The 17,118-nt window shown below is 31.4% G+C and overlaps 2 protein-coding genes across 3 annotated transcripts in view; both read right to left on the bottom strand.

The window, feature by feature from the left end:
- Window positions 1–1,369, bottom strand: part of LOC125063340 — a 78,486-nt gene extending 77,117 nt beyond the window's left edge. The window contains exon 1 of the mRNA XM_047669744.1: window positions 1,161–1,369. Within this exon, the coding sequence (XP_047525700.1) occupies window positions 1,161–1,328 (168 nt within the window). The 5' untranslated portion in view covers window positions 1,329–1,369. The remainder of the gene's footprint in view (window positions 1–1,160) is intronic.
- Window positions 1,370–14,795: 13,426 nt separating this feature from the next.
- On the bottom strand, window positions 14,796–16,959 carry LOC125063360 (DNA excision repair protein ERCC-1). Of its 2 annotated transcripts, none has more exons than XM_047669773.1 (5): window positions 16,760–16,959; window positions 16,640–16,692; window positions 16,442–16,546; window positions 15,981–16,166; window positions 14,796–15,086 (listed from the first exon to the last, which is right to left on the bottom strand). In XM_047669773.1, exons 1-5 carry the CDS (start codon window positions 16,842–16,844, stop codon window positions 14,826–14,828), a joined length of 690 nt encoding a protein of 229 aa, XP_047525729.1. In that variant the 5' UTR covers window positions 16,845–16,959; the 3' UTR covers window positions 14,796–14,825. The 2 variants fall into 2 exon arrangements, with proteins under 2 accessions (XP_047525729.1, XP_047525728.1); XM_047669772.1 differs by having other exon boundaries at window positions 16,352–16,546; window positions 16,760–16,957.
- Between the last annotated feature and the right edge of the window lie 159 nt (window positions 16,960–17,118).

Below are 17,118 nucleotides of genomic sequence, written 5' to 3'. Positions count from 1 at the left end.
GAAGGGAGAAACTTGTCGCAGTCTCATAGTTTTCGTATTACGGAGGGAAATAAAATTTATTGGATTTGCGTTCCCTAAATGCCATCGTTTCATAAAATCTGATAAAAGCCAAGAGGCTGATTGCAGATGTATTAAAATATTTAAAAAAAACACCTTCGTGAAGCAGCTGTGTAACTTTGATAAGGCAAATTAAGTTTTTACTAAAATATGTACGTCCTTTCAACATATAAACATATTTTTTACAATTTCACATTTCAATTGGTTAACACAATGAATAGTACAGACCGATAATGGTGGCCTATAACTGGTTGCCTTAGTCGACGTAGTACTTCAAATAAGTGTTTTAAAAGAGAAATAGTATATATTTTACTCAACACATTATAGACAAGTCACAATATCTTTAATAGCTACTTATTTTTATAGATAATACAAAATGTATTCCATTGCGACGTAACTTTTAAAAAGACTCCAAAAACATGTCGTTAAAATAAATAACTGTCATTTATTATCCGATTTACGTAAGCCATAATCTCAAAGCACAAAGTCTCGTTGAAAGATATCAAAAGCTGTCACATTTTTTATAAGATTTAAATTTCTGTTGAGATTTAAGTTGGAAGCTGTTGAAAAAACTTGTTATGTATTCATTTAATTAAACAATTAGTGCTTATAGTGATGGATAAGGCCGCCTGTCGCCTAATAACTTATGTTGTGTAAATAAATAAATAAATATTATTAATTATGAACCATGTCAATCTTTTAAAAAGTTTTAATCGGCACAACTTTTAATTACTAACACTTGCGTTGTTTACACATTCACATTCAATCGATTTACAGATTCCATTAAATTTGATAACGTCTAAGACGTCATATTGTGAAGAAATACTTTTTATTTTTTTATTCTTCTAATCTATATATTACTTCATAAGTAATCTTACAGCTACACATACACATATTATAAAAAAATAAAACACTAATAAAGCAAATCCAAAGCAAATTATTTAAATTTTAATAGTATTTTCGCAAAAAAAAACAGAAGCGCTGAAACTAATTCAATCATTTGATATTACAATCTAGCAAAAGTATATACATATGTACATATATTGCAATTTAAATAATAATATATTCCTTCATTTATTAAGTAGTACTAAATATATCCTTACCTGGACAGCACTGTTGAGGAAACAATTATTCAGTCCTGGCGCATTCCAGAGTCCTTTTGTCGTGTGAAATATTCCTGAATCTCTGGAATTGTCACGAGAGTGCTGAGGTCTCAGCTCTCCGTCGTGGATGTAATGATCGTGCGCGGGCGCAGACATTGTTGTCGCCATCTTTGTATTCAGTCAGGAATTTTCCCTTGATTGATACATCGTAAATCTGGAAAGATTATTAGGTAAGTACAATAAACGGAAGGTTAACTATACAACTATACAAGTACAAGTTCTCGTATATAAAATTGTTTTTGGAGGTTCTATGTAAAAAGATCGTTATTTATTAAAGTATCTAAGAGAGCTATGTACCGACCCGATTGTACCTATCACATTGGATATCGCTACAGTCCACAACACATTTTTCAAATTTAAGTAGTAAAACATTATATTTAATATTAATGTGATAACGTAATAATATATTTTAATAATGTGATGATGTAGTGATAAAGTAATATAAGAATTTACTATAACGATATGACTCATAATGTATGTAACTTCTATGAAAAATTCCTTTTAAGACAAATTAGCACGCCATTATGTGTGGCAGAATATGTGAACATTAGATTGTACCATATTCTTGCAAATAAATTATTATTACGATAAATTCGAAACTATTGAAATTCTTATTGCCGCGTGCGTTCTGTAATTTATAATTTTATAGTATATTAAATCAATTATAAAAGTGATTGAACGACTTGTGACAAAAATTGTGAAAAAACATTGAACTTAGAGTTAATATATAAATGTATAATTCAAATTCAATACAGTCTTGAATCAAAAGATTAATAATTAAAAACCTTCTGCTATTTTTAAGTCGATTAAAATAGTATTTCATCAGCTTAATTACAATTCCCGAATAAAACAAACAATGGGTATCTCGTTTCTCATACATTCGATTTTACGAAATACAGCATTACTTAGTAATAATTGCGTAAAACAATTCCTTGTTTTAATCACAGCTAATTATTAATTCATTGTTTAATTTCGAACATTGTTTTGAACAATCTATTGTTTATATTTACCTTTCCGCAAATAATGGAGATTTGATTTGTACTCTACTTTCGAAGTTGTGAATGTTTCTTTCAAGCTATAATATTAACCAAAAAAATAATTTGGTACAGTAATTTAAAAAAGTACGTGCTTACAAAGTACACATGTCAGAAGTGAAACTTCTTTGGCAAACTAATTTTTAAGTCTTGTTCATATTTATACATGATTTCCGAGACTGGGAAAGCAGAGGAGAGGAAGGGAAAAAGGAAGATATGTTAGGAATTTAATTAATTTAATTGTCATTAAAATATTAAGTGTCGAAAATTAATACAAATTATATATATTTTCTTATTTATTTCTTCGATAAAAAAACAAGTGGCATTTTCATTGACGATTTCAATAAATTATTTTACATAAAATACTATGTCATAAATTCTCTTTTCGAAATTTTATTTTTAAAAATAGAATTTCTATTAGGTAATTTGCCCTTCTCACTCTCTCTCAATCGGTCTCAATCACTCTCTCCCTTTTCTTCGCTGCACATCTTCGTGACGTTTTCCTAAAAATTTTCCCTCATGCGCCTAAAGAAGTTTCACTTCAAAAATGTAATAATTTCAATAAGCCCTAAGCCATTACAGGAAAAGAAAAGCTCATTACTAACTACTATGTAACGGCAGTATGTATTACTACAAACATTTTATCGTTTTTAAAGAAGCATTAAGTCATTTGTCGTCGTGTGAGAAGCTACGCGGAAGGCTCCAGCTGTGATTACGGCCTGTGCCCGCGCCCCTAACCTTTATAGTTGACAGTTGATGACATAATGATTAGGTACATTCTTTGATGTGATTTTTCAAACTTCTATGTCATAATAAATGTATATTGCAACTGTCTTTTGTTTACGCGACTAGGTAAGGTTGTCGATGTTACAATGATATTACTTTTGAGTGCGATTTAAAATCAGTAGTTGAATTATCAAATCATCAAATTGTAATTTACATGACAATAGAAAAATCACATTTCACGGCACAAACGATTGAGATTTTGACGGTTCGATCCGTCCGTATGTCCAATAAGTTTAACATACAATTTATTTTCCATTAAATTAGATTTTAGGTATTAAATGAAATGCATAGAAAACCAAATTCCTTGGGCTGAATTTCTCAGTACATAAAAAAGCTCAATTACAAGTGCTTTACAGAAAAACCTAGTCAAAATCAATTCATATTTTGAACCAACGTGTTTAAGCCAATTTAATTTTTAATAAATGTGCCAGTTATTTTATTATCTAACCTCAAATATAATTTTGAGGTAAACCAGACATCGATTATTATGCGTCCGGTCATGTGTTAACTTCGGCGAAACGACTGTAAAATTATAAACCGTTCTATTTTAAACAATGATTTATTTCTGTGCAATACATACCTATTTGCTAATTTATTGTCGGCTCTGAGATTTTCTGCTTAATTTGCAAGTCTGTGGTAATACTAAAACGTCTCGATTTTGAATAATTTATGCGATTTCGCGATAATTCTTTGAAACAGATTTCGCATTTATTTAGCTGACCTGATCTTATATTAAGTTCACATTGCCAGAGGGCTCGCAGTGTTTCAAGAATATGTACGTTTTTTCTTGAAGGACCCTGAGTCGAATTGATTCGGAAATACTTCAGTGGGCACCTGGTTCCACATATTGGTGGTGCGTGGTCCAGATATTGCGAAAAGTGAAACGACGGACGTCCAGGTGATACGGGTGGAATTCTGCCTCGACGTCTGATGATTAAACTTATTCAACTCAACTGTTGTCTTTCACATATTCAAATGCGGACATATAACGGACAAAAGTTAAACGGTTTTTTAAGTGAATCATATATATGACTTTCTCATCATCGAGGACATTCAAGATAGGTATATGCTCCTAAAGTCACTGTTTTGTTTTGTGTACATTTAACTCCAAATTTTTAAAAAACGAGCCTACTCCTCCCTCAAAGGCCGGCAACGCTGGGTGCGTGGGCTAAAAATGGGTGTCTATGGGCTGCGTGGACTGCCCTTTTTGGTCGTCCCGCAAGCTCGTTTGCCCCCCTATTATATATAAAAAAAAATAAAAAAAGTGCGTTCATTTCAATTTGCAGTAAAGTTAGGGAAGCATCAGTTCCGTTGATATTTTTTTCTTTTTGTTTATTATGTTTTCTGTTTCATAAAACAGTTATGTTACATATATTGTTTATCAATGAAATCTGTTTTGGATTTGTATATTGTCTAAGTGTTGTGTTTTATAATATACATATATACACATAGCTGTAAGATTACTAAAAAATAACAACTAGGACAGTTTTATAATTATTTCAAACAAGCTGACCCCGCGTTTCACTCTGACACTTCATTTCGCATTTTTTTACTTAGCCTTTCTTTTTAGTAGCTACATACCAACATATGGACCATTGTTGCTGCTGTTTGCTTTTCAGGAATAAAAATTTAAGAACTAAACAATACTTTTATTTTTCAAACCTATATAAAAACCTTCCTCAGAGTTAAAGGAATAACTTAATCAAATTGGTGCAGCCGCCTTCGAGTTTTGCGATTAATTTTTGTTTATTCTTGGTTCTACAATTTCAAAATCTATTTAAACATATTGTACCAAGACTCGTTTTTCTTTTTAATATATTTTTTATACTGCACTATTATTTATATCGTTCAATCCTAGTGATAATTAAATGTACACAAAATAAAACAGTGACTTTAGGAGCATATATCTTGAATGTCCTCGATGATGAGAAAGTCCTTTGTGATTCACTTTAAACACCGTTTAACTGGTAAGTTTTAGTACAATATATTACAAGCAAAATCTGAGCAATGTTGAATCTTCAGATATATTACGAAATCAAACTATTTTGATCGGATTCGATGTTTGGTAATTTACAAAAAATCGAGGTTAATTCCTGGATATCACTTGCGTAAACCGAATTGCTTTGGCGTTTTACAGTCTATACAACGTTCAGTGTTTAAAAGTTTTGTTAGGTAATTCATACTTTGCAATATTTAAGATTAAGACTATATTTAGGTAGGGTAATTTATTGAAATTATTTTACGTAAAAACCTTTTAATATACACTTGTCATAAATAGAAAAAAAGCTTATATTAAGAATAGATCTAGAAAACATATAAAATATACTAAAATAGTCTTATTTGAATAAAACAAGTAGTGAGAATGTAAAATGAATGACGCAGGTGACGTTTGACAAACAGATGTGTCATCACGTATCATGTCATATGTCAATGCATATTAATGACAACTTGAGAATTGGCCAATCACAATCTAACGAAGCGCACAATCGTTGCGTTTCATTTTGTATTCTCACCCACACGGTAAGTTTATTCAATTATTTATTAGGACACAGATTAAAATAAGCTAATGACATAAATGCAAAGGCTTGGACTTTGATCTTGGGTCAGCAGGATGCTTTAAATTAAATGCTAATTGCAATAAAACGAATGCTTAATTAATGTAATGTAAATGTAGAAGAGAGTGGCTAAACTCTTAAGGCGTAACTCCAACGATTTAGGTAATCGCCACGCCTATAAAACTAATAAAACCCTGAATGAGGAAAATGTACAGCCTTGGCTCGTACAGACTAATTGTTTAATACCTTGATATAATGTTCGATGTGACATTAAGAAGTCATCACTAATTTTTTTCTATGTAATCTACATCTAACCAATTACTAAGGAAGCTTTTAGATCTTTTAGGTCGCGAGAACAAAGGAACGAGTATTGTTTAATGGAAAAACGGTTTCTTCACTACGCAGTAAGACTGTTGAAGTTCATACAGGAATGCAATGATTACGGAAGCAAATTAACGTATACAGATTTTTCTACATACGCTGTTTATATTTCTGTTAATGTTGTGTTAACATTTTTAAATCAGATTCAAACTTCGCCGTGTATTATTGCATATAAGAACATTTCTTTATTTATTTTACCATTAACTATCCGATGTAGTAATATTATTATAATAATTATTCTCTAACCTACACAAAACCTTCGTGTAGAAATAGACAACAAATACCATTGGCAATATCGTTCCGAGTTTTCATACACGTTTTAATAGTAGACTTTACTCTTAATAATAACACTGTAATAGCAATTCGCAATCTAGCTAAATCTAGCAGCAATTTTTTTTATTTTGATATATTGCCTCACTGAGACATCATTGAAAATTACTACCTAGCCTAACTTAAGACTAATAAGTAATTTACTAATAAGGATATTAATTATAAGACAGTGTCCAATAATACTCCTTACAGTCCTTATTAATTATTATGGGAAGACTCTCTGGTCTTGTGTTCTATTCTTTCCCTTACCGGGTTAGCGCTTAACACTAAAGTATACTAACGCTAATTCAAATGATTTCGTTCTTTTCAATCTTCTCACTAGGCTGGTAGTGTCAAGAAGTTGAATAGATCTACATCCACATGATAGAGCCTTTGTTCGTGCGCTGCAGCAATCTTTATTTAGCAGCAAATAATGACTTTCACTTTCGAAATTGCAATCTTCCTATATCATATATGTATTATGAATTATTTATAAATTAAGTTTACATAGCCAAAAGTGTATAAAAACAAGACGCTAAAACAGCAATTTTAGAGTTTATGTTCACCAGTATGAATAGCAAATAGTTATGTCTATGGGCAAGATATTGGTCTAAGATCCCGCTGCAGGATTGGTGCGCTCATCGACTATTTGTTTAAAACCAAATTTTTATGTTTATTTATAATTAAGAGAATATATATGTACTAGGGTGCCTATCAAAATTTGGCCGCAATTATTTTTAATTAAATTATTTTTAATTGATTTTTGGTAAAAAATTTCGTTCATTTATTATTTAAATAAAATAACGTCTACATCACGGTAATTAATATGAAGATTCTAAAAAATCACGGGTGCCGTTGCGCATCTGGCCGCACCTCTTTGCAGCCAGGTGTAAACAGGTATGATTTCGATAAATTTATACGTTTATAACCTATTTTTATGAATTATATGTCAAATTGAAGCTAATTTTTTTCTATTAATTATCTCATAAAGTTGCTTAATTAAATCTGGCCGCAAATAAGGGCTACTGGCTGTTAAAGATAATAAATATTTAAGGTAGAGTGAAAGAGAGTTAGCGCGTAGCATCATTTGTCAGACGAGGACAGCGATTGTCGGCTAAGCGACGCTTTTAAGCCATTGCGCATGCGTCGAACGTTAGTGTTCTCAACCACCGGGGAGTAATAGAGACGACTTATAAAAAATATGTAATTTTTTTCAAAATGACATATTTAAAAATTGCAACAAAAAATTAATATTGATTTGATATAATATCGACGGTCTAGTTAGCAATTTGTTGAACATTTTGATGAAGCAATAATCCAATTACAAATTATTTGAATTATTCAAACTTAAATATTATATCTCTATTAGATATTAATGATATTAAATGGTTTTTTAAAATGATAATAAATTTTGAGGTTTATATTTTTTTTTACGACGAAACAATAACATTAGCGAGCACTTTTGGAATGATACATTATTAAAGTCGAGTACATTGCTTTTTTCGTTACACAAAAAACACGACTTCATCTTTATCAATTTTATTTTACATTAATTAATATAATAATTTTTAGATGCACAAATAAAATAACAATGTAAATATAAAACGTTGTTTATTACGAACTCCAAAACAGCGTGGTTTTTTATGTTAGAATAAAAATGTTGCATCTATCATCAGTAGAACCTCTATAAGTCGAACATCAAGGGAGACGCCAAAAAATATGTACCAAAATGGCTTGTAGGGACTCGGTGATTATTTCGATTAACAGAGGGTCAAGATTTCAAGTAATGGAGGTTTTGGTGTTTTAAGGGAAGGGAACAAAACATTTTTTCGAGATTTGGAGGTTTTTGACTTATCGAGGTTCGACTTAACGAGCTTCTACTGTATTCAGTTTGAGAACACTGACATTCGACGCATGCGCAATGGCTTAAAAGCGTCGCTTAGCCGACAATCGCTGTCCTCGTCTGACAAATGATGTTACGCGCTAACTCTCTTTCACTCTACCTTAAATATTTATTATCTTTAACAGCCAGTAGCCCTTATTTGCGGCCAGATTTAATTAAGCAACTTTATATGATAATTAATAGAAAAAAATTAGCTTCAATTTGACATATAATTAATAAAAATAGGTTAAAAACGTATAAATTTATCGAAATCATACCTGTTTACACTTGGCTGCAAAGAGGTGCGGCCAGGTGCGCAACGGCACCCGTGGTTTTTTAGAATCTTCATATGAATTACCGTGATGTAGACGTTATTTTATTTAAATAATACATGAACGAAATTTTTTACCAAAAATCAATTAAAAATAATTTAATTAAAAATAATGGCGGCCAAATTTTGATAGGCACCCTAGTAAATATATATACTCTTAATTATAAATAAACATAAAAATTTGGTTTTAAACAAATAGTCGATGAGCGCACCAATCCTGCAGCGGGATCTCGTACTATATGTATGTGTAGTATGACAAAATTCAATGATTTTGGCTTACAGACTTTGCATAGACTAGCGCTAATGTCTCGTGTCTAAATATCACCCTAAGTATATCAAAATAGTACGTAAAATCCTGTAATATATTTGATACGGAGTATATGAAAGTAGTAACTGATATTATAATAAAATTCAACTACCATAAGTGGAAAAAATTAGTACGTGAATTCTTTAGAGTAATAAGTGATAATAATTGTAATCAACTATAATCGGGCGACCGCAGACCGCATTCTTTTGTTAGACACGCTCACTTTTCAATGTGGAAAAAAATTATATGACATGGGTGGCCATTTTGAAATTAATATAAAAAATTCAAGAGACTTCAAAGTGCCGTAATAATAATATTCCCTTTCTAAATCAATGGTGTGTCTACTAATTATATCGGACGCAAATTTTTCAGCGTTTTGACTCTTCTTTAATTGAATCTATCTAGTACAAGTATATTTCCTTGAATACAAGTTTTTTAGACTTCAATGGTTGGGCTGCAGATGGAGGCAAAAACAAACGATTCTTTGACTTGTGAATTTCAGATGTCTAGATGTCTGAATTTAATAGTACTTAAATAAACAATAGCACTCAAGAAAAGGAAAATCTACTGGAATTTGTCTTGTAAGAATTCAATCCAGTGTTTTAAAATAGTCTCTGACTAGTGTTCTCAACATAATTTTAGGTTCCCCTTTTCGATTTGCAAAAAATCACTTAAGATGATATATTTTTTGGGACCTACCCATTTCTTAGAACGTCTTAAGTGGGGCTTTCGAATAATAAAAAAGTCAAGTATCCATTAGTAATAAATAATTTTAAGACGATAAACTTAAAAGCTTTCTCATAATGGTTCAAGTGGAGCTTAAAGTTCGAGGCGATGATGTGCACCGGAAAAAAGATATATTTTTATATTGTGGACTCTTTAGACCTTTACATGAACAATATGTAACATCAAATAGAAATAATAACAATGTTAAGGTAAATGTAAGCATTAAATCAAAGTGTATATTGTATTCAAAACTTGTCTAAATATAGAAGATATTCCAGTGGCCACACTTACTCGGAAAAAATATTTTTTCAATACCAAATCAAGTTATGTGAATTGTGAGCTAATAAGTACGCCAACAAGAAGCCTAAAACTTTTGCTATACAAAATAAGATTACATTTGTTATAATTTAAATTTAAAAAGCCGGCAACGCACTTGCGAGCCTTCTGGCAATGTGTCCATGGGTATCACTTAACATCAGATGAGCTTTACCTTCTATTACATAAAAAAAATTACTTAAGAAATATACTTTTGTTTTCTACCCGAACACTATTCGAAATATGTCAAATGACTGACATTAGATTTACAGTTTTCCGTTATTTCTTTTACGGACGGTACTAACAAGCTTTACAAAGTTTTTGCTGTATATCCGTCGGCGATCGGTTCTATCAGTTTGCCGCATCGATTCAACATCAATTAATATAGCTGTAAGTGCAAAACACGTATTCACATTCCTAGGGATTTTATTACTCGATGAAAAAAAAATATTTCAAGTTGTTCACGTCTTTTTTTAAGGCTGTTGGCTATCAAAGGATAAATAAAATCATATCTCTATACCCTAATCATTCTTGTACTACTAGTACCTACTTGTTTTGGGCCTAAGAAGCGAATTAGTGAAAATGTCTAACTGGATAATAATTTTTAATAGGTACTAATAAAATTTTAATAATCGAACGAAATTCTATTTTGTTTTATCATATATTACAAAAGCCTGAATTATAGATTTGATAGATGTTATTATGAAAATAATAAATTTGTATTATTAATGGTAACACTGAAGGCAAAAGACGTGGCCGTTCACCAACCAGATGGACCTATCAAGTGAAAGACTCATCGTCCTCAAAACTATACACTGTCATAAGAGAGGCGCTGGTCAGAAACCTATGGAAACAGATTGTCCGCTCTAGATGTTTCCTGCTGACCACGACTTTGACAGAGCTACCGACGAAAGAGAGAAACAGTCACGTGCTAAGATATACATAGAACCAAAATAAAAATTCAAACATAATATATATACAGTTGGCGTTAGATTTATTCAATCAATTCAATCATCCATTTGACCTTTTCAAATGTGGCACAATAATGTTCATAGCTCAAGCATGATTTATGTTATGATAAACCAATCAACAATAGCCTACATATATATTATATACAATATGCACGTGCGTACAGACACAACTCACAAGAGTGAACACACATAAAACCAGTACGTGACACAAAAGGAGCAAAACCGGAGGCTGCGCGTGCGCCGACCCGTGGCACGAGTCAAATCAGCGCGGCACGAATTTTATTGGGTATTAAAATCTTGTTCGGCTGGCATTGTATTAGAATTATTAGTATAGGTTATATAGCTACTGATAACAATGAAAATTCCGAATAATATTACTTAGACTAGCCAGATTTTTTAATATATCTGAAGATGATTAAAATGTCTCACAGTTGTCTTTTACATTATCTCTAGGTCATAGTAGAACAAATACGAAATTAAAAGCAAGTTACTGACTTCTTAAGTATGTAAGTATAGGACAGTAAAAGCCCTTTTCTGCTTTGGATCAATTGAAAACTTCATAATATTATTTATTAAGGCCGATTTATATTATCTTAGTGTTTAGGAGAGTGCTTTTGGATAGTACTTTAGTTGAAACATGTTAACGCCACTTGCTTTAGTAAACGCTACGCTAAAGAACTTGCCTTTAAGTTGTACTAAAGCACTCTCCTAAACACTAAGATAATGTAAATCGGCCTTTAGGTTACGTACGTAGTATTCATATTATTGCTATGTACCTAAACTTATAAATAATGGCTGTACTGGTGTTTGCAATTCAATCAAGCGTAGTTCGAACAAAGGGCAGGCGTCATGATTAATTCGGGCCAAACCAGTTACATTCTTTTGAAACATCAAACAGAAAACTCTAAAGGGACTTAAGATATAATTAGCTTTATATGCAGGTATAAAAAAACCTTTAGAAGTTTCACGATCGTTGTATTGGATTATTGTAAGACTTCTAACGATTAGTTCTTGTACTAGTCTTGGAAGAAAATTAGCTAAAGGCCACGCATTCGCCAGTTCTTTGGCATTGAGTGGCCATGGGCGGCGGCATCACTTAACATATGTTTAATGAGCTTTATTTCTCATTATAAAATAATATTTTTTTTACATGATGAAACCTAATATAATACGAACGAGATGCACTTCGCCATCAGACGGCCTAATGCCCTTTTAAATTGATTAAACATTATTATTATTATTAATATTTCGAATTTTAGACGGTAAATTGTTAAGGTATTGTGAGCCTCCTTCCCCTGTACTATAAAAAAATAGTTTTAAATGGCGTGACTGGACATCCGAAGACATAAAGCCATTATGTTTAATGCAGTGACAATGTAACATTATGAGGAATCATCCGTCAATGACAGGGTTACAAAGATTGGTGAGCAGTGACTAGAATAATGAGTATGTCGGAGTGACTGCAACTCGTCAAATTTAATGATGTTGCAAATTTGTACGGCTTTGTGCTGAAAACATCTTCTGAGTATTGACTATGTCAGTAATTACAGATAAGTTTGTTTTATGTCTCAAATTCTATCCAAAAAGTTAGGCTTAATTTACACTGTAGCAGCTATCAAATGTGAGCCTCAGCCTCAGCCTAATATCAATTTATGAAGAGTTAATATTAGGCTGAGGGCAGACCACGATTATCTTAACTCGCTATACAAAATATGCAACTTAGGTGCTCGCTGGGGCAGTATAAAAGCTAGTTTTGGCGTCCCTACGAATTCTTATAACAAAATATAATTATGTCTGTTTTACGACAAAACATCTGCTTTTTAAACACTTTGTAAACAATATAAATAGCAAACCATACAGTTTGTGACACACAATTATTATCTGAGACAACTTGAAAGGTGCTTTATTTTCCTCACAATATGAATAAAAAATTACCACCTGACCGCGCACGTGTTGACTTCACCTGTTTCTATAAATTCTCCCTAATCGTCCATAAATACACATCGTACATTAAAAATATACACTTGTACTACATTATAATGCAAATAGTAGTAAAAAATAAATAATAATACTGAGCGGTCCGGTTTCAGTTAAATAATTAATTGTTATGGCTGTTGTATCTCAGTGGGTACAATTAGTCTAATACTAGAAAAAATATTACATCTACCTCAGTACTAATTATACTTGATCTTAAGGATGCGGCAAAAGTTATCTATAGGATCAGTGCATTACTAGATCTTTGAAAATAAAAAAATGCACAATTTAAATCATAAAACAGTAAAGCGAGCCTATAGGACTTTATGTTTCAACTTTCAAGTGTTATTTTTTTACTTCCATTCACGTGTTGCGAGACCTTTTCAAGTCTATAGACTATAGAGCATACAGAGTATAAAAAAACAAATGGAATCTATGCCCAGGCTAGCAATATTCGAATTCCGTTGTCCAGCAATTTTTTAAATGTTATCTATATCTTATTGAGTAAAAACGCTATTAATCGGAGATGGTTGTACGTAAAGGCTTTACTAATTGAATTGGTCAAACCTCAGTTTCTAATTAGAGAATAACACCAATTACGTAATATTTTTATAAGGTCATTCACCGGTACAATTACACGAAAAAACATAGTAAGATAATTGAAATTTAAAATAATTGGATACGTTAATTCTATTAATTCAAAAATCTTAGAATTTGTGACTTTTTACGTAATTTTAAGTAGTCTAAGCAGTTTTTTTTTTAGTTTCAGATTTGTTTAATATATAACAAAAATATACTTGACTTTTGCAAATAATAATGCTCTTTGTAGTTTTACAATGCCCTAAATGTTACGACCTGCATTCTAATTCAAAATACTATTTTTCTAGTATTATAATATAATTATTAATTATTAACAGAAACTTAGTATTACCTTAATTATAGTACTCGAAAAATATTTTTTTTGAATACATACTATTTTTCGCTGAGTACTACACGGATCTCCGTGTAAAACGCGTTGAGAAAACCAATCGCTTTATCATATATTGAAACACGGAGGCGGTTTACGTAGCTCGATAACTTATTAAAAATACTTATACTTAAGAGGTAAATAGATCTTAAATTATTCTAGATAAAGTAAGAACAAATATTCAAATTATTAGTTTTACCTTAATGTGCTCCAATGAAGTTCAACACTAAGAGCCTTATTTTCTCCCAACAAAAGAACTACACTTCTCAGCGATTGTTCTAATTAAAACGTAGCACCAAATCCATTTAACACGAGAATAACGCAAATAATTGTAACTTCAAACTTGTATTGATCAAATAAATCATACAAAACACCAAACTTCCACTTTTAAAACTGTAACGTTCTTTTTTCAAATCTCCCGCGTTATTGCTTCCTCGCGGGCATCGACTTGAGCAACGCGCGTCCGTACCCAAGGAAAGCCGGTTGAGTTGTTGATTGTTTTATTTTGACGCCCGCGCGCTGCCTCAAGAATCTCATAAAAATAAATTGAAGAAAGTAACTTCTTTTTCAGTTCACTACCACATACATTAGTATGCATAAAACAGTGGTTATGAAATTAGGAGAAAACATTGTCAGCAATAATCTAGTAGAATTACACATTCTATTGTTTTAATTGGTCGATTGCCAATATTTTCATAATATTTAGAAACGTGACCTAGGTGCTTTCTAATGTATCTTTTAGGTTGCGAAATTCCTTTTAGTAATATATCAGTATATTAGTCGTAATTTTTACCTTATAAATTGGAATGCCCACACTGGTATTCAAATTAATCTTCACTGGCCACTGAACATTTTTTACTTTTATTGTTTAGGGTACCTATAGGTACGTTTCTCCATTTTGTCTATAATGAACAATATTATGAGAATATAATTTTTTCTGATGTACCTACTGATACCGTTATTGTAATTTTAAAAATCTAAGTTACTTTGCTAATTTACGCAAACGTAAACGGCTGGGATAAAAAATAGAATAACAGTAAAAATAAATTATTTAATATCTTCACATGTTAATCAGTGATATTTTCAACACTTTCAATATCTTCTATACTAATATTTCCTGCAAATACATCTGGCTTCATTTGATTCTTTAAGAATGGTTCATGTAAAGCTCTATAGAGTTTTTTAGCCTTAGTAGCCCCAAAGCCAGGACATTCTGATAATTTCTTTTCTGTAGCTTTTATTATGTTTTCTAAAGTACCAAATGTTGCTATTAATGTTAATGCATCTGTTTTGTTCACTGGCTTTATTGATGAAAGAGCATTAACTATCTGAAAATAAATGTAATATTATCGTACCTATAACAATCGGGTGCCCGCGACTTACGTGCACAATATTTAATACCTGATAAAAAAAATCTTAAATGTAATCTTATTGTTGCCTTAAGCCTTTTGTTTGTGTAATAACCTGATCAAATCCGTTTAGTAGTTTTGCAGATTAGTTTGTTTTTAACAAAATAAATTTACCTATTTCTTTGGATTTATTACTTTTAATTTATAAACTAATGAAATATTATTATATTATATAATATATTAAGTAACAATTAAATTAATGTTTAGCCATATTTATTAAGTAACAATTAAATTAATGTTTAGCCAAGTTGTCAAGTTTCGGACTATAGATCTTTATATATATAATTCTTCTGAGTGTGTATGTCACTGAACTTCTCTCAAACGACTGGACCGATTTTGATGAAATTTTTTGTGTGTGTTCAAGGGGATCTGGGAATGGTTTAGATTCACAAATCAGCCCGCCAGATGGCGCTGCAGTCGGTACTTTCATACTTTGCTTTACTAATTGCTTGAAATATCATGCAGGACAACGTCTGTCGGGTCCACTAGTATACTTATAGAACTTAAGAAGGAAGAAAAAAAATTTTAAACCAGTTTTTATAGTACATGCTATGCTGTTATATGCTACGATCAAATTTGGTTTGTCATACTTTCAAATTATTCAATATGGCAAAATGGCAGTTTAACACCCTTTTTCGTAATTAATATTGATTAGAAAAATGTAGTGTAAACACTGGCATTATAGTTGTTGTTATGTGGAATGCAATATTACACTGTTACAGGGAACTAGGCAAACTTGTCTGCATGTTTTAGGGAGTTTGACTGTTAAATCAAATGACATCCCATAGACTTTACAGTAAAAGCCAAGTTTACCTTCTGATGTGGATCATTTTCTATTTTCTCCATTATCTTATCAGGTGGTTTATTTTCATAGATTTTGTAATTTTCTATAATTTTTGCAGCTTCCTCTGGACTCCAAGCAAGCATGAGGGTCAGGTCTGTTAGCAAACAAATCCTTGTTAAATTTTTTAATGCTGCATGAGGGTCTTTAAGGTCTACCTACAATATAATGATCATAGAGTGTTAGTGAAGAATGAAATTGTATCATTATTTTTATTATAATAAAGTAATCTTAGCATTATGGACTAAAACTGGGTTTCACTAAGTTCATTATTTTAAATACATTTTTCATGCTCTAGACATAGGTATTGCCTAAAAAATTTTTTACCATTCCTTGAATTTACCTGAACCAAAAGTACCCGGAGATCATACTTCTTCCCCAAGTCTTTAAGCCTGTTGTTAATATAATCAGGATTAAGGTTATAATAACGTACAGAAATAAATAGGATGCCAATAGTTTTTCCTATTTCATAGTCAGGTATTATTTCATCATATTCCCAAGGCACACTAACAATGAACTTTAGTAATGGATTTCCTCTCTGCAAATATAGAATTTCATAAAATATAGTCACGCTAAGCCTACCGCCATAATAATACAGGATACTGTGGCAAATTATATAATAAATTCTCACCTGTTTCTGATTAACTAAGACACAATGTGTTTTCGAAGTAGATTTTGATGTTCCTGAAATAGAAAGCAATAATTATTAAAAAAAATTAGAACTTATAACTGAGGAAAAGCGACGAATTACCGGGTTGTTCATCTTGTTTTGTTTTTTTCGGTGATGTAGGTTCACTTATTTGGGCAAGTAAGTCATCCAAACCATCCTCTTCCATTTTTACACTAACTAAAAAAATACCATAGAAATTATTCAGATTGTTTTGATTTGTGAGTTTTAAATTTCTGGCAAACAATTCAACAGCTGTTTTTGACAGTTTATACAGACAGTGAACAGAAGTAATAGGCGAATGTCACAAAACTCAAAAGCTCTTGTCATCTTTCCAATCGACTATTTGTTATTTCATATGTTTGGTTATTGTCAAAATTTCTAGACATATTTTGTGCTTTTGGTAACGTCAAAAACAACAAATAACACGGCCAAACGAAGGA

The sequence above is a fragment of the Pieris napi genome, chromosome 3 (assembly GCF_905475465.1).
Source record: "Pieris napi chromosome 3, ilPieNapi1.2, whole genome shotgun sequence".
Taxonomy (NCBI): Eukaryota; Metazoa; Arthropoda; class Insecta; order Lepidoptera; family Pieridae; genus Pieris; species Pieris napi.
Note: the sequence above shows the minus strand (reverse complement) of the source record. Positions and strands in the feature narration are given on the sequence as shown.

Coding starts and splice junctions, on each gene's coding strand:
- LOC125063360 (XM_047669772.1), bottom strand. CDS start 16,844: ATGGAAGAGGATGGTTTGGATGACTTACTTGCCCAAATAAGTGAACCT. Junction 16,693..16,759: donor AAAACAAGATGAACAACCCG/GTAATTCGTCGC, acceptor TTTCTATTTCAG/GAACATCAAAATCTACTTCG. Junction 16,167..16,351: donor TCCGGGTACTTTTGGTTCAG/GTAAATTCAAGG, acceptor ATTATATTGTAG/GTAGACCTTAAAGACCCTCA.